Consider the following 17,196-nt stretch of genomic DNA (forward strand, 5'->3'; position numbering starts at 1 on the left):
GGGTACAGCACTCTCTATTGATGATTATGATGTAGTTCTCTTTTTTAATGTTTGTGCCCAATCATGTTCCCATTTTAGTGAACTTTAGTTTTGCTGTTGACTACAGGAGTAGAAAGGAGAGGTCTATTATTATTTTACTTGTTAACTTTAGGGAAGTCACTTCCAAATTATTAGTTATCAGATTTTCATTAGTACAATATTGTCTTTAATGCCTCTTGTGTTATCTAGAAACAAAACCATAGTTTAGGGGATAAAAATCAAACAGCAGAGGAGAAGTGGTAGGGTACAGGTCTTAAAATCATCTCTCAGTTTTCTATAACCATGTTTTTAATGCAGTTTGAAGTGCAGTTAATCTGATTAATTTAGTCTTCAGAATTGGTTTAAACTGACGTTTTATCTCTCTCCTACAGGAGTCAAATGGAGCTGATGTTCTCTTGCTCTTTAGCTTCTCAGATGCTCATTGCTGATTTTCAGCCATCCCATAACATTGATGATGTATCAGTGTAGAGCTCTTGAGGTGAGCAGTGGGTATCACTGAGAAAAAGTGCTGTGTTCTACCCAAGGCCAAACACGCACTGCACATCCTTTCTAATGGGTGAAGTCAGAGATGTTTGCTGAGGACATTTTGTTTTATTATATCATTGCTTATCCTGCTTAGAATTTACTTTCAGACTTTAGAAGCTAATTTACATTCTTGTGGCTTATTGTTGGTTACCTATCTTTATATGTTTTGATTCAGATTCTATTCGTAGACAAACTTCTCGTGAGCTATTATCATCTGAGTGTACTGATAGTAGAGTCTACTTGTTGGATTGGGCACTGGCTGGAAATGTGCAGGTTTGTCAGTGGTATGGTTTTCAGATGAGTTTAAGGAGATTTTCTCACTCTTTGTAACTCCAGAGATCTTTTTGAAACAATCATAATTAATTGAAGTTTTCATTCTTGAGCCAGTGGACAAGTTGCCACAATGATCTGTTTGAATCCAACTCATCGACAGCTAAATTGGCCAAAAGTGTGAGCTGTCCCCTCCTAATAGCTGAGTACCTTCCAGAAAAGTGATGTTTGGATCATTTGAGAGTTTCTTGGTGGACTTGTCTGTTGGGAAAAGATGCCAAAGACATGAAGGGTCTTGGCTGGATTTATCTGGTGAAAGCCCCTTAGCTGGGGCCTCGTGCTGAAACTCTTCAGCTTGGACTCCCCTCGCCTAACTTTTAAGCATATATTAGAGGCTCATAAGCAGGAGGCTACTGATACTAAATGTCTTCTGAAGTCAGTGGAGAAGCTAGAAGGGTCAGTCTGACTAAAAACTCTCTGCTGAATGCACAGGAAGCCTTGGAGATTCATTTGTACAGCACAGGCCTGTTGTATCAGCACACGTCCAAAACCATCAGTGGATATTTACCATTCCTTTTAGAGCTTAAAATTAGGATGGAGCAGCAGAACAGTATTGTGTTAGTAAAGAAAAGCACTACAAATCTGAAGACAAAAACAAAGCACAAAACTCTTCCTATTTTTACAAGAACATAGGGAATAAGCACTTCTCCCAGGTTCTCTGCTAGCCTCTTTGTGCTTCTAAATATGGATTTTCACTGTATCATGTGGGATATATATGCACACATTACCACTAAACATTAAACCAGTGTGTTGCTATAGACAGTTCATGGAGGAAAATCAGGGTGTTTGGTGTAGAACCACTTGTATCAGTTGTGTAGAGTTAGGTCATACATGAATATATCTATTGATTTTAAAGAGTTTTTCCCAAACTGTACAAAACAATATCCCCTGAAAATCCATGATACTGTGTTAGATAATAATACCATGATTTCATCTTATAATCAGAATGTAAGTTCTTTCATGAGTGGGGGTAAGAACACATGGTTTTGTTAGCCCAAGCACTAAGGACTATATTTAACAGTTTTCAGAAACTCAGTTTCATCAAAGGTGGACACCTACTATACACTAGTTATTATAACTGCTTGTTATTCCCCTACCCTGAGAAACAGAGCAGCTGCTGTTTCAGGAGATCACAAGAAAAGGAATGAGACTAAAAGGATAATACCTCCAAAAATGTGTTTTAAATCTTTTAGGGCTACTAGGTATAATAGGAGTAAGAGCATACAGTAAAAATACAAAATACTGTGCTGTATTGGATTCATGAAGATATTTTATTTTTAAGAGAAACTGTTCAGCTACAGGTATTGACCACTGCTCAAATAAGGAGAAGCTAAGCTGACATGAAGATTTCTAGAATTAAATTGTCTGAACATGAGCCACACTTCATGACAAGCACATTTGACAAGCACAGAATGAGCTATGTAGCAGTCAATGTATGTATGTCATGTACACCACTTCCAGTAAATTGTCAAGTTATAAAGTCATCTCAGATTTTACAACTGTTGAATGCAGTAGCACTTTTACATACTGGGATTAAGAGACCACTGTATTGATGGCATGTGCTGCCAGAAATAAAACCCCATCCAAATAAATAAAAAACAACCAACAATGTGTTAGGATTTGGATCAAGAGAGATGATTAGTATGAATAGTGTTACTGTATGTAGCTATGCAGAGCTCCTGAATTGAACTTTGAAGGGGCAGAAATGCTAAGATGCTTAAAAGGAAAGAAAGAGTATCATTAAAAATAAGGAATATTCACATTTCTGAGAGCTGGGGAGCTAGAATCATTGACCCACACTCTTCAGGGAGTTCAGCTTTCTGATGCTAATTATTAGAGCTACAAATTCTTAAATAGTAATTAATTGCATCCATAAAAGTGAAAATAGTATAATTAGATATGTTTCAATTTGATATAGGTACTTTTAATTTGCTCTGTTACCATCAGTAGGAACAGATGCTAGTTCTTGCTATCTGTTTGGAGCTAAAATAACTGATCTCTAGTGCCTACTGAATTGAATGTTGCAAAGTTGATTATCACAAGTCATCATATCAGAAAAGAAAGCCTCACTGTACATGAAAAGCATCAAGTTTAATTAGCCAACCAGAGTAACACCAACAACTTTTCCTTCCGCACTGCAGACTACAAGTAAAACATCAAGGTCACACCTGGGATCTGAAATCTTTCAGGTTGTTCCAAGACCTTCTTTATTCAGACACAACCTTCCACCTAATACTTAATTTTTTTCTGGAATAAGGAAATTGCCCCTTAGTTGGAGTGTGTAGTCCTCATGAAATGACCTTCAGCAGTGCTGTAGTTACACCTCAGAAATAATTCCTCTAGGAGATAAGAATAGCAATGGGCTTCCCCACATTCAGAATTATGTGATGTTTATTTCCTCATCTTCACTGTATTTGACTTCTTTTGAAGGTAAATCTAAGCTTATTTTTTGTCTACCTTCAAAAGAAGAATGAACAAGGTTTTTAAATTTGTTTTTAAAAAAGGAAGATATTCATAATATGTAAATCTGCATCATGCACTTTTAAGTTTGTGAGTATACTATAAAATAATGACTTCTGTATAAATAATTTATTCAACTTGTTACTGAGGAATCATTTTTTTTTTAATTAATGTGAGTTAAGATGAAAATAGGGGGTTTTTCCTAAAAACAGGTGGAAAAAAATCTGTTTCAAATAGCTGCTTTTTTATGCAGAAAATAATTTAATATATAAACTAAGATAGTTTCAAAATAATAGGTTTATTTTCTGAATACCATAGTAGAAGTATTCCATGATGCATTTATTGATCTGAAAGAAAAATAGATTTTCTATTCACTCTTTTGAAATGGGCTTTGTAGAACAGAAAAATAAAACATTGTATTTTCTTGGAATTTACTGTGTAAGGTCATAGTTCAATGAAAACTTTACGAGAAACAGTGGAAGAAAAAGAGAAATTGAAAAAAAAATTCCCAAGGAGTTCACATCTTTTATTGTGTATGATTTGTACTTTTGCTGTTTGTACTGGAAAGCAAGAGGAGGAAAGAAGGAACAAGATGGTTTGTCTTACCCTAGAAGCTCAAAGCCCTCCACGGCATGTGGTGGCGTCCCACAGTAAGAAATCCTGTCTAGCACTGATGGGATCCCTACTGAGGGAAAATACCATTCCCTGTGTCTCAGCTCAGCACTTCTTCTGCTGTCTGGATAGCAGTTGGCCACCAGGGATTTCAGCTGTGAGTCTGCTGGAGGTGTTGCACGCAGTATTGCACAACCACACATTCATTTCCTTGAACTTGTTCAGTAAAAATGAGTGCAGCAGTATCTGCTGTTACATAGGAGCATATTTTTTGTCACCAGACCAAGGTCTGTCCACTGTCTGGTGAATGGTGCAGAGTTTTGGCTGTATATATCAACTTTTGGGCTGAAAGCGAAGAGAAACAAAAATCGAAACAAACTGTGAATGGGAAGATAAAAAAAAAGCCCAAGTAACTTGTAACTTTCTTCTACCATTCAGACATCATACATTGTAGTTTTCCAAAGTACTTTTTGATTCAGATAAAGACATGTCCTCTGGCTTGGCTCTTGCTGCCATGCTTTGTGGATAGATAACGTTCAGAGGTACAGCAAAACACAAATCTGAAGACTGTGGAGAGAGGAAAGAAATGTCTGCCCCATTTTAAATACAGACTTTTTTTTTCATTCATACATATTAAGTAGTTCCCTATCTTAAGCATAAACTCCCCTCATTTTTCTGTATGTCATGTGCCCTGACATATAATATAACCCTGAAAATCCTTTTATTGATTCATACTATTGATTCATTAATTATTTGTTCTGTATTATTGACACAAAATTAAAAAAAAAAAAACAGCTGAAGTGAGTTTAGTTAGGAATACATCTGTGGATGATTTCTATGATAGTCTATTCCACAGCCCCTCTTTTAATGCCTCTCAAAGTAAGACTGTAGATTTAGAAAATCCATTTTTAAATATTTTCAAAGATTTAGTAGCAACACCTAACAACTTCACAAATCCTTTTAGAATGTACTCTTAAACAGACATTATACAGAGCAGCTGGCTTTCTAAGTTTGAATAAAATATAGAGAGTGAATAAGAATATTAGTGTTTTTTCAGTTGAAAAGTTATTATTGCAGGCATTGAAGAACCTTTCAAGGTACACTGTGCATGATTTAAGAGAGTTCTTCAGCTCTCTAGAGTAGTAAGTACAAGCTGTGTAATGAAAGTAATCCGTAAAATTTTATTCATAATGTTAATAAAATCAACTGGTATAAGAGCAGGTTCTGTTGTTGATAGCAGAAATGTTGTCTGTTATGCCAGAAGTGGGGTGTTTCCAGGATTTCTGAAAGTATGTTTGAATGATGTGCAGTACAAATAGATGTGTTGATGTCACAGTTGAACAAACTATCCCAAATCTTAATAATATTTCCACTGATGCTCCCATCAGTTGGACTGTCAGCAGGAATAATAGATTTTCTAGTGCCAGACAAAAATTCAGCTGTAACGTCTGACTGTTTAGCAGACCTACACATGCCAACAGACTACAGTTCTCTAGCTGTATAATCTATCCCTTTGAAGAGCTGCAAAAATCAGACATTTCCCAGAAAAGACTTTGTTCCTCTGAAGACCATAAGAAATCATGTTCTAATAAAGGTTCTCTAGTAGCATAAAGCATTATGCATGTAATTAGGTGTACCTTTATTTTCTTAGTAACATCAAATGTCTCTGTCTGGATCTCATTAGCAGATGATTTTTATAAATCTGTACGGAAATAATGTTCATGCATACATGATTCTCTCATAGGGATGCCCTAATGCTTGTCTTCATTCTTCATATAGTTCTCTTGTACACATATATTAATTTTCATGTAAAACCTGTTGTTTATAGTTATAATAAAGATTTATGGCCATGTAAACAACTTTGTGCAATAGGAATCAAAGTCTAAACTTCCAAAAGCGGCAAAAGTTTGTCATCATGTTTTAGTTTATATCTTCACCTGAAAGAGTGGAAATACGTGAAAGAACATTGAATTCTAAAGTATGCACCAAAAAAAAAGACCTTAGACTTTATTATTTATTTATTAGCTTGACATGTTCCTAATTAACCAAAATAAAATCCTGGACTTCCTACCATCACAATCTATCACTCATTTATCGTCAGATTTTCAGATTTTCATTCTCAAACATTGCTTCATAGCAGTTTGCTGTTTTCTTTCCTATCTGTTACAAAAACTACTATGGCCTTTTAGTTTTATAAGCCTGAAAGATATTGGGATATATTGCAGTGGTATTTGCTAAGACATTAACATGTTTTATGAATAAAATCCCAGTGTCTTCTAGAGCTTTATGGCTGGGACTAATTCTTGCCTTAAAAAAACAACCAACCAAACAAGCAAACAAAATACAAAAAACTTGAGGCAGTAATGTGGAATCCAGAATGATACATAACTGATTTTCCTTTCATCTTTTCACTTTTTGACCACTGAAAATCAGATTCCTTCAGGCACTTGGCTAACCCCTGTAAGGACTATACTTCCAAATGCCTGAATACCCATAATTTCACAATTTGTAATTTTCCAGGAATTATGTGGAATATAATTTAAGTGTTTATGATATCTGCATTAGCAACAGCTTTTCTAATTTTTTTTACAAGTGCCTTCTGCAATCTTCCATGCCTAACTTGACACAAAGTATTCACACTTCTCTGTCAATAGCTTTTATCTCTGAAGTCTATTGTTAACATTTTGAAAGCTACTCTTGCCAAAGATGATGAAAAAAAAAAGGTGTTTTATTTGCTCTAATTGGCAATGAAACTTATATAGTGGGGCTTAATGTAGGGTCAAAGTTCTTAAAAGAAAGTACCCTGCAGACTTAACAAGGAATTCACCAACAGCAGGAAAGTGACCCAATTTGTGCCACAATTACCAGGCAATGAGTGACATACCCTTGTGGAGGGAACACCCAGTATATCGGTCCCTGTCACAGGATAAGAGCACAAATGTTCAATGATCAAATCCTTACATTGCATCGTAGGTAGCTCTGGATATGACACATTTTATTTTAAATGTGTCATATGACAGTTTATTTTAAAGAAAAGTCTTCAAGTATCTGTCTCAGCCTGCAGCTATTGGTGCTGCATTTCTTCTCTGGGTACTTCTTGCTGGTTCCAGTGGTCCTCTCATAATTAACCAACTAAATAAACAAATAAAAATCCTTCCTACCTGCAGTCCTTAGCTAGAACTACTGTCATTCCCATCTCTGAGTTTTACTTTTCTGTTCAACTCCAATATGAATTAATCTTTACAATGCATGAATTATCTTTGGGCTGTTCAGTCACAAAACCAAAAGAACAAATAGAAAATTCAGTCTGTGTGTAATCAAAAGCTCCTGAATGCATATTGAATCTTAAAAAAAAAAAAAAAAAAAGGTACTTCACAGGATATATGCATCTGGAATCTAATAATCCTGCTAATCACCAGGCAGGAGCTTATCTAGCTTACCTAATGCATATGTCCCAAGTTTAGAAAATGTCAAAATCAAAAGAATTATTGACTGAACGCATATTTTCTCCATAAAGGACATTCTTATCTCTAAGTGCATTGTAAATCTCAAGTTCAGGAATTCATTGCCTCTGTTTTACACTATAAATATAAAATATATTGGCCTAAGAATTATGTGGTGTTACAGAATGTGGACACTACAACCTAGTGTACATTCCCTTAAGACTGCTTTTCACAATTTTATGTTTTTCTTCTTCAGCAAAAATCAAAAGGTATCAAACAACATCATGAATCCCAAAGTATAATAGAAACTATTAAAAACATGGATCTGGCATTTTTTTAAGGATTTCTTTTGATACAACTCAAATTCACCTAGTTTCAGTGGACACTAGGTTGAACCATGTAGTTAATCTGTTATTTCTGCTACTATGAGTAGATACTGATGATGCACAAGGATTGCCAACTTTCTTTTAGTTTACATGAATTAAACACCTAGAAATGAAATTATTACTTCTATGATGAAGTACGGTTAAGTGCTTTTTGCTTTCTACTAAAACTTGGCTGGAAAATACTGGACATAGTAAAACCACCGTGTTTCTTCCAAATAGTGACTAGTTTTTCCTTCTGTGTACAGGTAACTGTGCAAATAATGTTGCAGTCTCACAACTCAGCAATTGGTAAATGCCTGCCTTTCATAGAATCAGAGAATGATTGGCACTGGGAGGGATCTCTGGAGATCATCTTGTCCAACCCCCTGCTAAAATAGGTTTACCTAGACCAGGTTGGACATAATCGTGTCTAGACAGGGTTTGAATATCTTCAGAGGAGACTCCACAACTTTTCTGGTCTTCCTGTTCCAGTGTTCTGTTTCCCACACGGTAGTTTTTCCTCACATTCAGATGAAACTTCTTGTGTTTCAGTTTGTGCCCATTGACCCTTGTCCTGTCACTGGGCAGCACTGAAAAGAATCTGACCCAGTCCTCTCAACACCTGCCCTTAATCCTCTCTCAATTGCCTTCTTGCCTCACTGTAGAGCATTTAGCATCTTTGCTAATGGTCTTTGAATTGATTATCATCAAGATCTTCAGGATCACGTTTGCCAACAACCTGCTTATTAATGCAGTTTGAAACTATTACCCCCAAAAAACATTTTCAGGAATATGGAATTCATTCTTTTGCTTTTTCAGGGTTTTTTTAAAGGGATGCATCAGAGAAATTGCTGGTATTGCACACTTAGAAAGGGGAAAAAACCTTTCTTCCACATGACCGTTGGCAAGAAGGAACTTAAGCCATTGTGGTTTATGTTGTTATTATGAGAATTATCATAAACACTTGAAGCTTCGGGCTTTGTAGTAGATCTAAAATCACTTTACTTGAAAATTATGTTTATTATTCTCTTCAGCTGGGAATTCAGTAGATCAAGACAAATGTGGTGTTTCTCTGCTTAATGCATTTAGTAATTTGACAAGATAGGTATAATTTCCCATACATTTCAGTTCCTCACAGTAATAGTGTTCCAGTGTAATTTGGCACACAAACAAAAGAGCTAATTAAGCATTGTTGAATTTTTCCAAGGCAGAGTGTATACAAGGTCATACCAAGGGCTCAGCTGAAGTTTATTAAAGATTAGCAGTCTGTTTCTGCAGGAGGGATCCCTCCAGTTACTGTAATGTATGACAGCCTGGCATTCCACAACAAACTGTTGTACAGAGCAGAATTACAGAAAAAAATTTCAGTAGAATGTCTAATAAAAGGGCTTTATATATTAAAAACATTTTTCTCTTTATATTTTGTGGCATTTGGAACAGATAAGCACAATAAGACACTACTTGCTTCCATACACTTGGAAAATGATTCTAGGAATAGGTCATTATGTAAAAAAAGGACTAGGCTATTCCCATGCCTTTCATTTACACTGTAAATCCTTGTGGCAAAGACACACTTTTGCTTTTGGATTTACCTCATGCAAAAGGAACCAATCTGTGAATTCAAATACAAATCAGGTAAATACTTATGAAAATGTTTGGATAGTGGCGTGCCATGTTTGCCATTAACTTACAAAAAAAGGGCAATAATTTAGATATTTATTATATGTGTATAAGTTTGGAGCATTGAAACCTGTGAGCACAGTCTGTGAGCAGGTATTGGACCATGCAGGGACTCAGACCTTTACTTCTACTTTCCTGACCATCGTATAGACTGCTCAGGAACAGTACTAGTGCAGTATTATCCTTGTGATGCTTCTGAAGACTGTAAAATATTGATTATTTACCGTGCAAGGATGAAGTGTTCTTTAAAATGTGTCTATGGTGCTGAGCACAGAACGTGTTTCTGAGTCTTTCCTGTCATAGTTCTGGGAGTTTTAACTAACATTCAAACTCCTATGCTGACAAATAAAATAATTTACCTCTTTCTCTTTTTCATAACTACATGGAGTTAGCAACAAAAGAAATATTGAGGGAGTACCTTTCCTGTTTTTGAAAGTAGCAGAGCTGGACAGAAACTAGGAAGGCTCAGTGCTTCTAAGAAGAAATATTTTCAAAGTCAAACTGTGCACCTTGTTCCCAAATAAGCACTAAAATATTGTAAATCTGTAATTGGATCCTGTGATTAAAAAGAGACATGTAAATTCCTAGTTGTTCTACCTGTACAAAGTGATGTGGAGCTTTCCAACCCCAGAACTCTTCTAGAATCAATAATTCTATACTTCTTTACTCATAATGGGAATCTTGTCTGAACACTACATGAACTGACCATTTCTCCAATCTGCACTAGCAGTCAACATAAAAATTCCATGTTATTTATTGTTCCCCATAATCATATAAGCAGTATTTCAAAAATAGTTTATTGCTATGAAATTAACACACACTTTTTTTCATCCGTTGTAAAGATTTCTTAGGTGTCTATATACCCTCAGGTGCCTTAAACTCAGTTAAAAGGAAAACACTCTTTTAAAGACTATTTATGTAAACAGCACCTAGTTCCTCTCCTGGAATATAGTACCATCATATAACACAACAATGAGCATGGAAAGCCTGCACTGAAGTATAGTGAATCACCATATTTCCCCTATAGAACAGAAGAAACAAACTGCAAAGGCAAAGGGTCTTTTTAAAAAATAATAATTAAAAAAAGATAGACAATATAGATTAAATATTTCTAAACTGTACAAGCTATCCATCTTGAAGCTATAAATCCAAACAAAGTGGTGGCTCACTGAATGACCTTAATATTGGTTTTGAGAGCAGATTGATGAATGATGCAAGTAATAGTCATGAAATCAAAGGTCAAGATCAGTCCAGATTTTGCAGACCAAGATCCTTTAATTTCTGAGGTACCTTCACGTTGTGTGACAGCACTTGCTTGAGTGGACTGGTCATGGTTACTTGCAAGCTACTGGTTTTGTATCTTCCACAGCAACAATAGATTGCATTTGTCATAAGTACGCATAGTGCAAATATCTCTTGCTGGTTTTGATCCTGAAAAAATCTAAAAGTATCGTGTTCTTTCATTATGGAATTCAAAGATTATTTTTTCATAGGTTACCATGGTAACAAAATGGTAACTGTGTTCCTATTTTTATTTTACATTAATAAAAGGCTTAGTATTGTACACAGTAGCAAGTGTGTCATATTAAGCCTTGATACTGCATAACAAGAGGTGTTGTGTTTCTGTAGAAATATGAGGCTTGGAATTAATCCTTTGTTTTAAGTCTTGAATCACCGTAGGTTTCATGTCTGTTTTTCTGTCTATACGAATGTAGTTAAAGACAAAATCTATTAAGAAGTGTAACTCTACATTAGGTTAAAAGCAAGGAAAAAGAAATTTTGCCTATGATCTATAAGATTTCAATATATAGATCTCAATGTTCAGACCTTGACGGGTGTTTAAGATGCTCTAGTAACTGTGTCCAAGTCTGTAAATCTGCACATTACAAACTCTATGGTGCTTACAGAAGACTATAAAGGATGATAGAAGTATTATTAGCAAGAACTCAGTTCCTCCAGGGCAAAGGAGTAAAAGAGGCAATAACCATTGATTATTCCATTAGCCAGGGAATTGCTTTAACCATTTCCAAAATCTCAGATCTCCCAGGCTGAGGGAATGAGAACAGATGCAGGAGGGAAATGGGACTCAGTAAGATTTTATCTAGAGGAATAAAGTTCTGCTGGGGATGGAAACAAACTGCTGTACCTGGGGTAAGAGTCACCCTGAACTCAGGCAACTATTGGTCATGGTTTGCTCTTTTTTCTGTTTTTTGAAGGAAGTGACTATTCCACCTCTAATAGATGTACAACCCTCAGTATACAATACAGTGCAGAGCTCTTGGAGCAGATTCCCTGAGGATTATGAGAAAAGAGGCGGAACCTTCCATGTTACCATGACACTGTTATCTCCTGGCATTGTAGGATAGACGCAGCAGGTATAGGTGACCAAATTTTGCAATTTTGCAATCATCCCTCATGAATGACTGCTGAATATCTATGTGTTTAAAACAATTTACAGTGTAGTAACACTTAATAGCATAGAATAATTGAAAATTTAGATTGTGAGGGAGCTCACTAGATCATCTGGTCTAACTTGCCACTCAAAGCAGGGCTTACCTCCACATTTTGTGTAACTTGTGTTTTTGTCTCATGAATAAACTTCTGATGATCCTAGTTTGGCTACCTTAAAGAATAGTAAACTAGGGATACTCATCAAATATGCCAGCTTCTTTCCTGCCCCATGTCTGGGAATAGCACAGCCTTGATTTGCTGAAGTGTTTTATGAGTAAGATACAGTTCCTGTCAATAGGAATTTTTCACTTGGAGAGTGAAAATTTTCTCAGGAGAGAGCATGCAGATCAAACATCTGATGTCTGTGCTGTTAGCAGAGCTCCCAGGAGTTCAGGGGTTCAGCAGAATTCCTGTGCTTCTACACAGTTCTCTCAAAGGGCTGGAGATCACTGGGGATGCTGCTGCATTGCCAGGGGTCAGATGATCCATAGGAAGTAAATTCAGCATGTTTATGGACAATCCAAGTGTCTGAGTGCTTTAACCACACCATCTCTGAACCACAGTAGTAATCACAGAATCACAGATTCACAGAATGGGTCAGGTTGGAAGGGACCACAGTGGGTCATCTGGTCCAACCTCCCTACTCAGGCAGAGTCCTCCTAGAGCACATGGAAAAGGATTGCATCCAGATGGTTTATGAATATTTTCAGGGAGAGAGACTCCATGACAAAGGTCAATCTGTTCCAGTATGTGGTCACTCACACAGTAAAGAACTTCTTCCTCATGTTCAAGTGGAACTTCCTGTGCATCAGTTTCTGCCCATTGCCTCATGTCCTAGTGGTTGGTACCACTGAGAAGAGCCTGGGCCACCCTCTTGGCAACCCCCTTTCAGATATCTATACACATAATGAACTCCCCTCTCAGTCATCTCCTCTCAAGGCTGAACACACCAAACTCCCTCATAAGAGGGATTTTCCAGTCCCCCAGTCATTCTTGTTATCTTCCATTGCACTCACTCCAGGAGCTCCACACCTCTCTTGTACTGCCCAGGTACTTGAACCTAAAACTGCCCAGAACTGCACACAGTACTGCAGATGAGCACAGTACTCCAGGTAATAATCCTAAAGCACCCATTTCTGCAAATACAAAATTCACAGAAATGAACAGCCATATGAGTTTTCATTTTAAATGTTGAGATGAGAAGGGAGTAGGAATCAGAGAAATTAGGGAAAGAGTCTTATAGCCTTATCAAAATACATTCCCATGTTAGCTACCAAAATACTAACTTCACAGGCTCATTCAGTCCTTACCATAGATATTCAGGCTATCTGTGAGAAGAAAAATGTCTCTATGGCAAGCATTTGAGTTAACCTAAGGCACTTTTATGTCTCTGTGTGTCCAACTAGCAGCAAGGAGGCTGGACAGCTCTGAAGGCCATCCAGTGCTTTGGCAGAGCTGAGCGCTGGCCAGTGGGAGTCACTGATAGCACAGGAATCCTGTCATTGATACTGAGAGAACCTTGGCACTGCTAATGTACTGTTTGTGGCACATAGGTCTCCATTAGATCTAGATATAGAGTGGGATTCAATATGAGATTAGGACAGCTGCATTTGGTCAGTGCAAAGAAAAATTCTGTGCATTTAGGGCAATGCAAGGGAGAGTTATAGTACAATGTTTAAGGTGGTGGATTAGTAACTGAGGAAGAGACAATGTCTTTTCCACAATTATAATGTTAAACTTTTGTCCAGAAAGTGGAAGATCTGATTTCTAGCCACTACCTAGTCTTTAAACCAAACCCTGCATGTGTGATTTAATCAGTACAGCATTGATAAAGAATTGATTGACAAAGATGTTTCAAACACTCTGAGAGTGAGGAGAACCTAAAAATCTCTCATTTCCAAATGGACTTTTGAGACTTATTTAGTGCTTTCAATGAAAGCAGAGATAGGCTGACAATGATAGAGTAGACCATTAGGAAATCAGGTCAGTTTCAGATGATTCCCTTCTAACATCCCTTCTGTATCCCATAATTTCTGCTAACTCAGCCAAGTCACTTCTCAGCATGTATGAAATATTGACTGTCAGCATTTAAAGAGTTCTGTCATCCAGAGATGACAATAGAGGCAATAACTAAATATAAACACTTTTGCAGTTTGACAGCATGATTAGCAGGTGATTTTAATCCCACAGGCCCTAAACCCTAACCATTTGCCAAGTCCACTTATGGCTCTGAAACAAGCAATGTGGATGTAACCCTTAGAGATTTACTTATAGAATTATTACTTTGTATACTAAATAAACATCTAAAATATCATAAAGTAGATTAATTGTAGACAAGACTATGTTTTGTGTTACCTCTGAATGCCTAATGTCACTGAGGGCCTTTCTAGTGATGCAAGAAGAACAACAGTATGACAGGTTTTCATTAGTGAGGATAAATGCTATGGATCCAAGTAATGATTGGCATGATCATAAACCTCTGTCAGCTTCAACAAACGTAGCTATACTGTTTTGAAAGAGCTACATAATATATTCTGTAAATGGTTTACTTTGTAAATTTTCCAAATATTTCAAAAAGATCATTCCATATTTAGGCCATGTGCTTGACAGTGTGTCTTTCATCTTATTAATAGGCACCACAAGGCCACATAAGGAGGGGGAAGTTCCTGGTGTGGACTATATTTTCATTACTGTTGAAGATTTTATGGAATTGGAGAAAAGTGGTGCTCTCTTAGAAAGCGGGACATATGAAGGTAAGTAGACTTTTACTGCTAAATTTGTATCATGTCTCCATTGTACGTTTTTCTAATTTGTTGGAATTGCACTGGGACATCCTGTTACAAATGTGTCACTGCTACTGTTACCAAAAATTTGTGAATAGCCATATGGCCATTATGAAAATATTTTCGTATGTAAAAGCTAAATGGGTTCATTGTAATTTTAGTGTATTATAGTTGTTAAGAGAAACATGATAATACATGTTTCAGAGACAGGAACACTAGTCCTTTACACCAAGTAATCGAAGACATTTCCACATGCTTGTTTAAGACAGGGCAAACACACTCTACAACTCACACTCAGTAATCAAATGTAAGGCTGACACTTTTCCTTTGCATGTGTGACCCTACAAATAGCTATCTATATCAGAGGTTGAAACCTCACTGCCTAAAGTGAAAGAGGAAGGATTTGCTATGTCATGTCTTATGGGCTTTGTAAAGTTACTGAAAAGAACTTGTTACTTTTGTAATATGACAGAGGGATAAGAACTGTCCTAATGATTGTATTAGAAGATGCCTGCCTATGGGGCAAAGAGCCAGCAGCTCATTGCAGAACACTGCTTCCCAGGAGAACTGATGATTCATCTGATTTTAAAACTATTCCAAAACACAGCTGTCCTGAAAGTGAAACTACTGTAAATAGGAGTGCAGTTACATAGAAGAGTATTTTAATAAAATCAGAATAGTGATACACTATCTTAAACCAGATGTTTCTTTAGAAACACACTAGTATTTAAAATAGCTGAGTAATGGATAATGGTTTTTTACTGTAATGTGCAAAATTACAGGGAACACTTGTTATATGAAAAATATGACCCACACATATGAGACTCATACATTGGGTGAGTGGAAAGAAAAGCAGCCCCATATTTCTGCCTTCTAGAAAAAGAAGCAATTAAGACCTTTTTTGTCCTGACTTTGTCCCTGTCAAGGAAAGAATCTGAAGATAAATAAGAAGCTATTCACCCCCAAAAAATCATTAGCTGAGTTATAAATAGCAGCAAAGAAGGTAATCCTTCTAATCAGCACAAAGTATCCATTGCAAATTAAATAAATTTTTATTAAGAATTATATCAATACAGAACTTGTAACAAAGATTTACATTAACAAAGGTCAAATAAAGGAAAGTGTATAATCTTTTACCTTTTGACTTTTTTCACCACTGTCTGACATGTGATGGTACAACTTACCTAAACATTAATACATCACAATTTTACATTTCCTGGAGATTTTATCAGACTTTAAATAACAAGTCTTTCTTGAAGTGTCTTTTTGTTACCTTAGGTGTTTGAAACTAACATTAGAGGAGCTTAAGTGTACCAACCACCAAGTCTGTCATTGCTTGACCATGTAATTTCATTAGTTTGTAGCAAGGTTGTAGAGATTGAACTGCTATGTTTAATTAATTCACGATGCTCTTCTGTCTCTCAAGGGATACTGAGATGTGTCTTTTAATACCAGCTACCAGAGCTGAGTGGACAACAAGGTGAAATATTAGTTGCAGAAGTCTGCATAACTCCTCAAATCAGCTGAGGACCCAGCTGAAGAGAGGTCCAAAGCCGTGATTGTGCAATGTTTGTCACATCATTTGCTTATCACAGATGACAAGTTCACTGAAGCCAAGAAGTCAGAAACTAAACATAAAGAAAAAATAGACTCAACAGACCAGTTCTGCCTAAAGCCTGTCTTTGATTCCCACATTTCTTAATCATCAGATGTGCATTCTGACAAAAAACAGATAATATATTGTCTGTCTATTCATTATGGCAAATAATAGGTAACACCTTCAAAAATATAAATAGTTTACAGATACTGTTTCTCCCGTTCCTGTGCAAATACTTTTGGACATTACCTTACAAAGTTGTACCCTCAGTTTCCTGATTAATTCTTGACTGTAGCATGTTCCTCTGGAAAGAATTTTGTTAATCATCCCATCATAAGTTTTCCTGAGCACATTAAGTTTGCGGTGATTAAGTTTACTGGTGACAATTAAACCAAGTAGAGCAGAGAAATTTTCAATTTCCCTCATAAGGAGAAGATGATTTTTGAATTCTTCCATAGATCAAGCAACTTATGTGAGCATGCATATTCTGGGAGATGAATTTTGTCTCCTTATCAACACTGGTTATCAGATCTCTGAAACAAATCAGCCTTCTTTTTAATGATTCTCAGTGTTAATAGATTGGTTTTCAGATTTCTTTTTTTCTTGGCTTAAAAAAAATCATTCTGTATTTAGCTAAGTTTCTATAGTGTAGCTGAATCAATCTATGCTGATTGTCTAACTACAATCCCTATGTACCAGTTAGTCTCTACCAGCAAATTTTTTTAAAGAAGGGATTTCTCATTTAGTTGAGATAAAGAGACAGACTGTGTACATATGTTGTTTTTCACCACTTCTTGACTAGAAGGTTTTGTTCAGTCAACTTACCTTCTACTGAGTGAATTTCAAAGCAAACTAGAAAGTTCCAGGTAAACCAGAGGAGAAGGAGATCAGGTGGAGACTTACCTGACACT

The 17,196-nt window shown here is 36.4% G+C and overlaps 1 protein-coding gene across 9 annotated transcripts in view; it reads left to right on the plus strand.

The window, feature by feature from the left end:
* The window catches only part of MAGI2 (membrane associated guanylate kinase, WW and PDZ domain containing 2), a 390,999-nt gene that overhangs the window by 83,261 nt on the left and 290,542 nt on the right, over window positions 1-17,196 (plus strand). For 2 of the 9 annotated variants that reach the window (XM_051805040.1, XM_051805039.1), the window contains exon 2: window positions 14,539-14,658. In XM_051805040.1, coding sequence (XP_051661000.1) covers window positions 14,610-14,658 — 49 coding nt within the window. In that variant the 5' untranslated portion in view covers window positions 14,539-14,609. Of the gene's footprint in view, window positions 1-12,550; window positions 13,018-14,538; window positions 14,659-17,196 lie in introns of those variants that run through there. The other 7 variants (XM_051805043.1, XM_051805042.1, XM_051805044.1 and 4 more) reach the window with 7 other exon arrangements.

The sequence above is a fragment of the Manacus candei genome, unplaced genomic scaffold (assembly GCF_025592945.1).
Source record: "Manacus candei isolate 608988 ecotype Guabito, Panama unplaced genomic scaffold, ASM2559294v1 h1tg000063l, whole genome shotgun sequence".
Classification (NCBI taxonomy): domain Eukaryota; kingdom Metazoa; phylum Chordata; class Aves; order Passeriformes; family Pipridae; genus Manacus; species Manacus candei.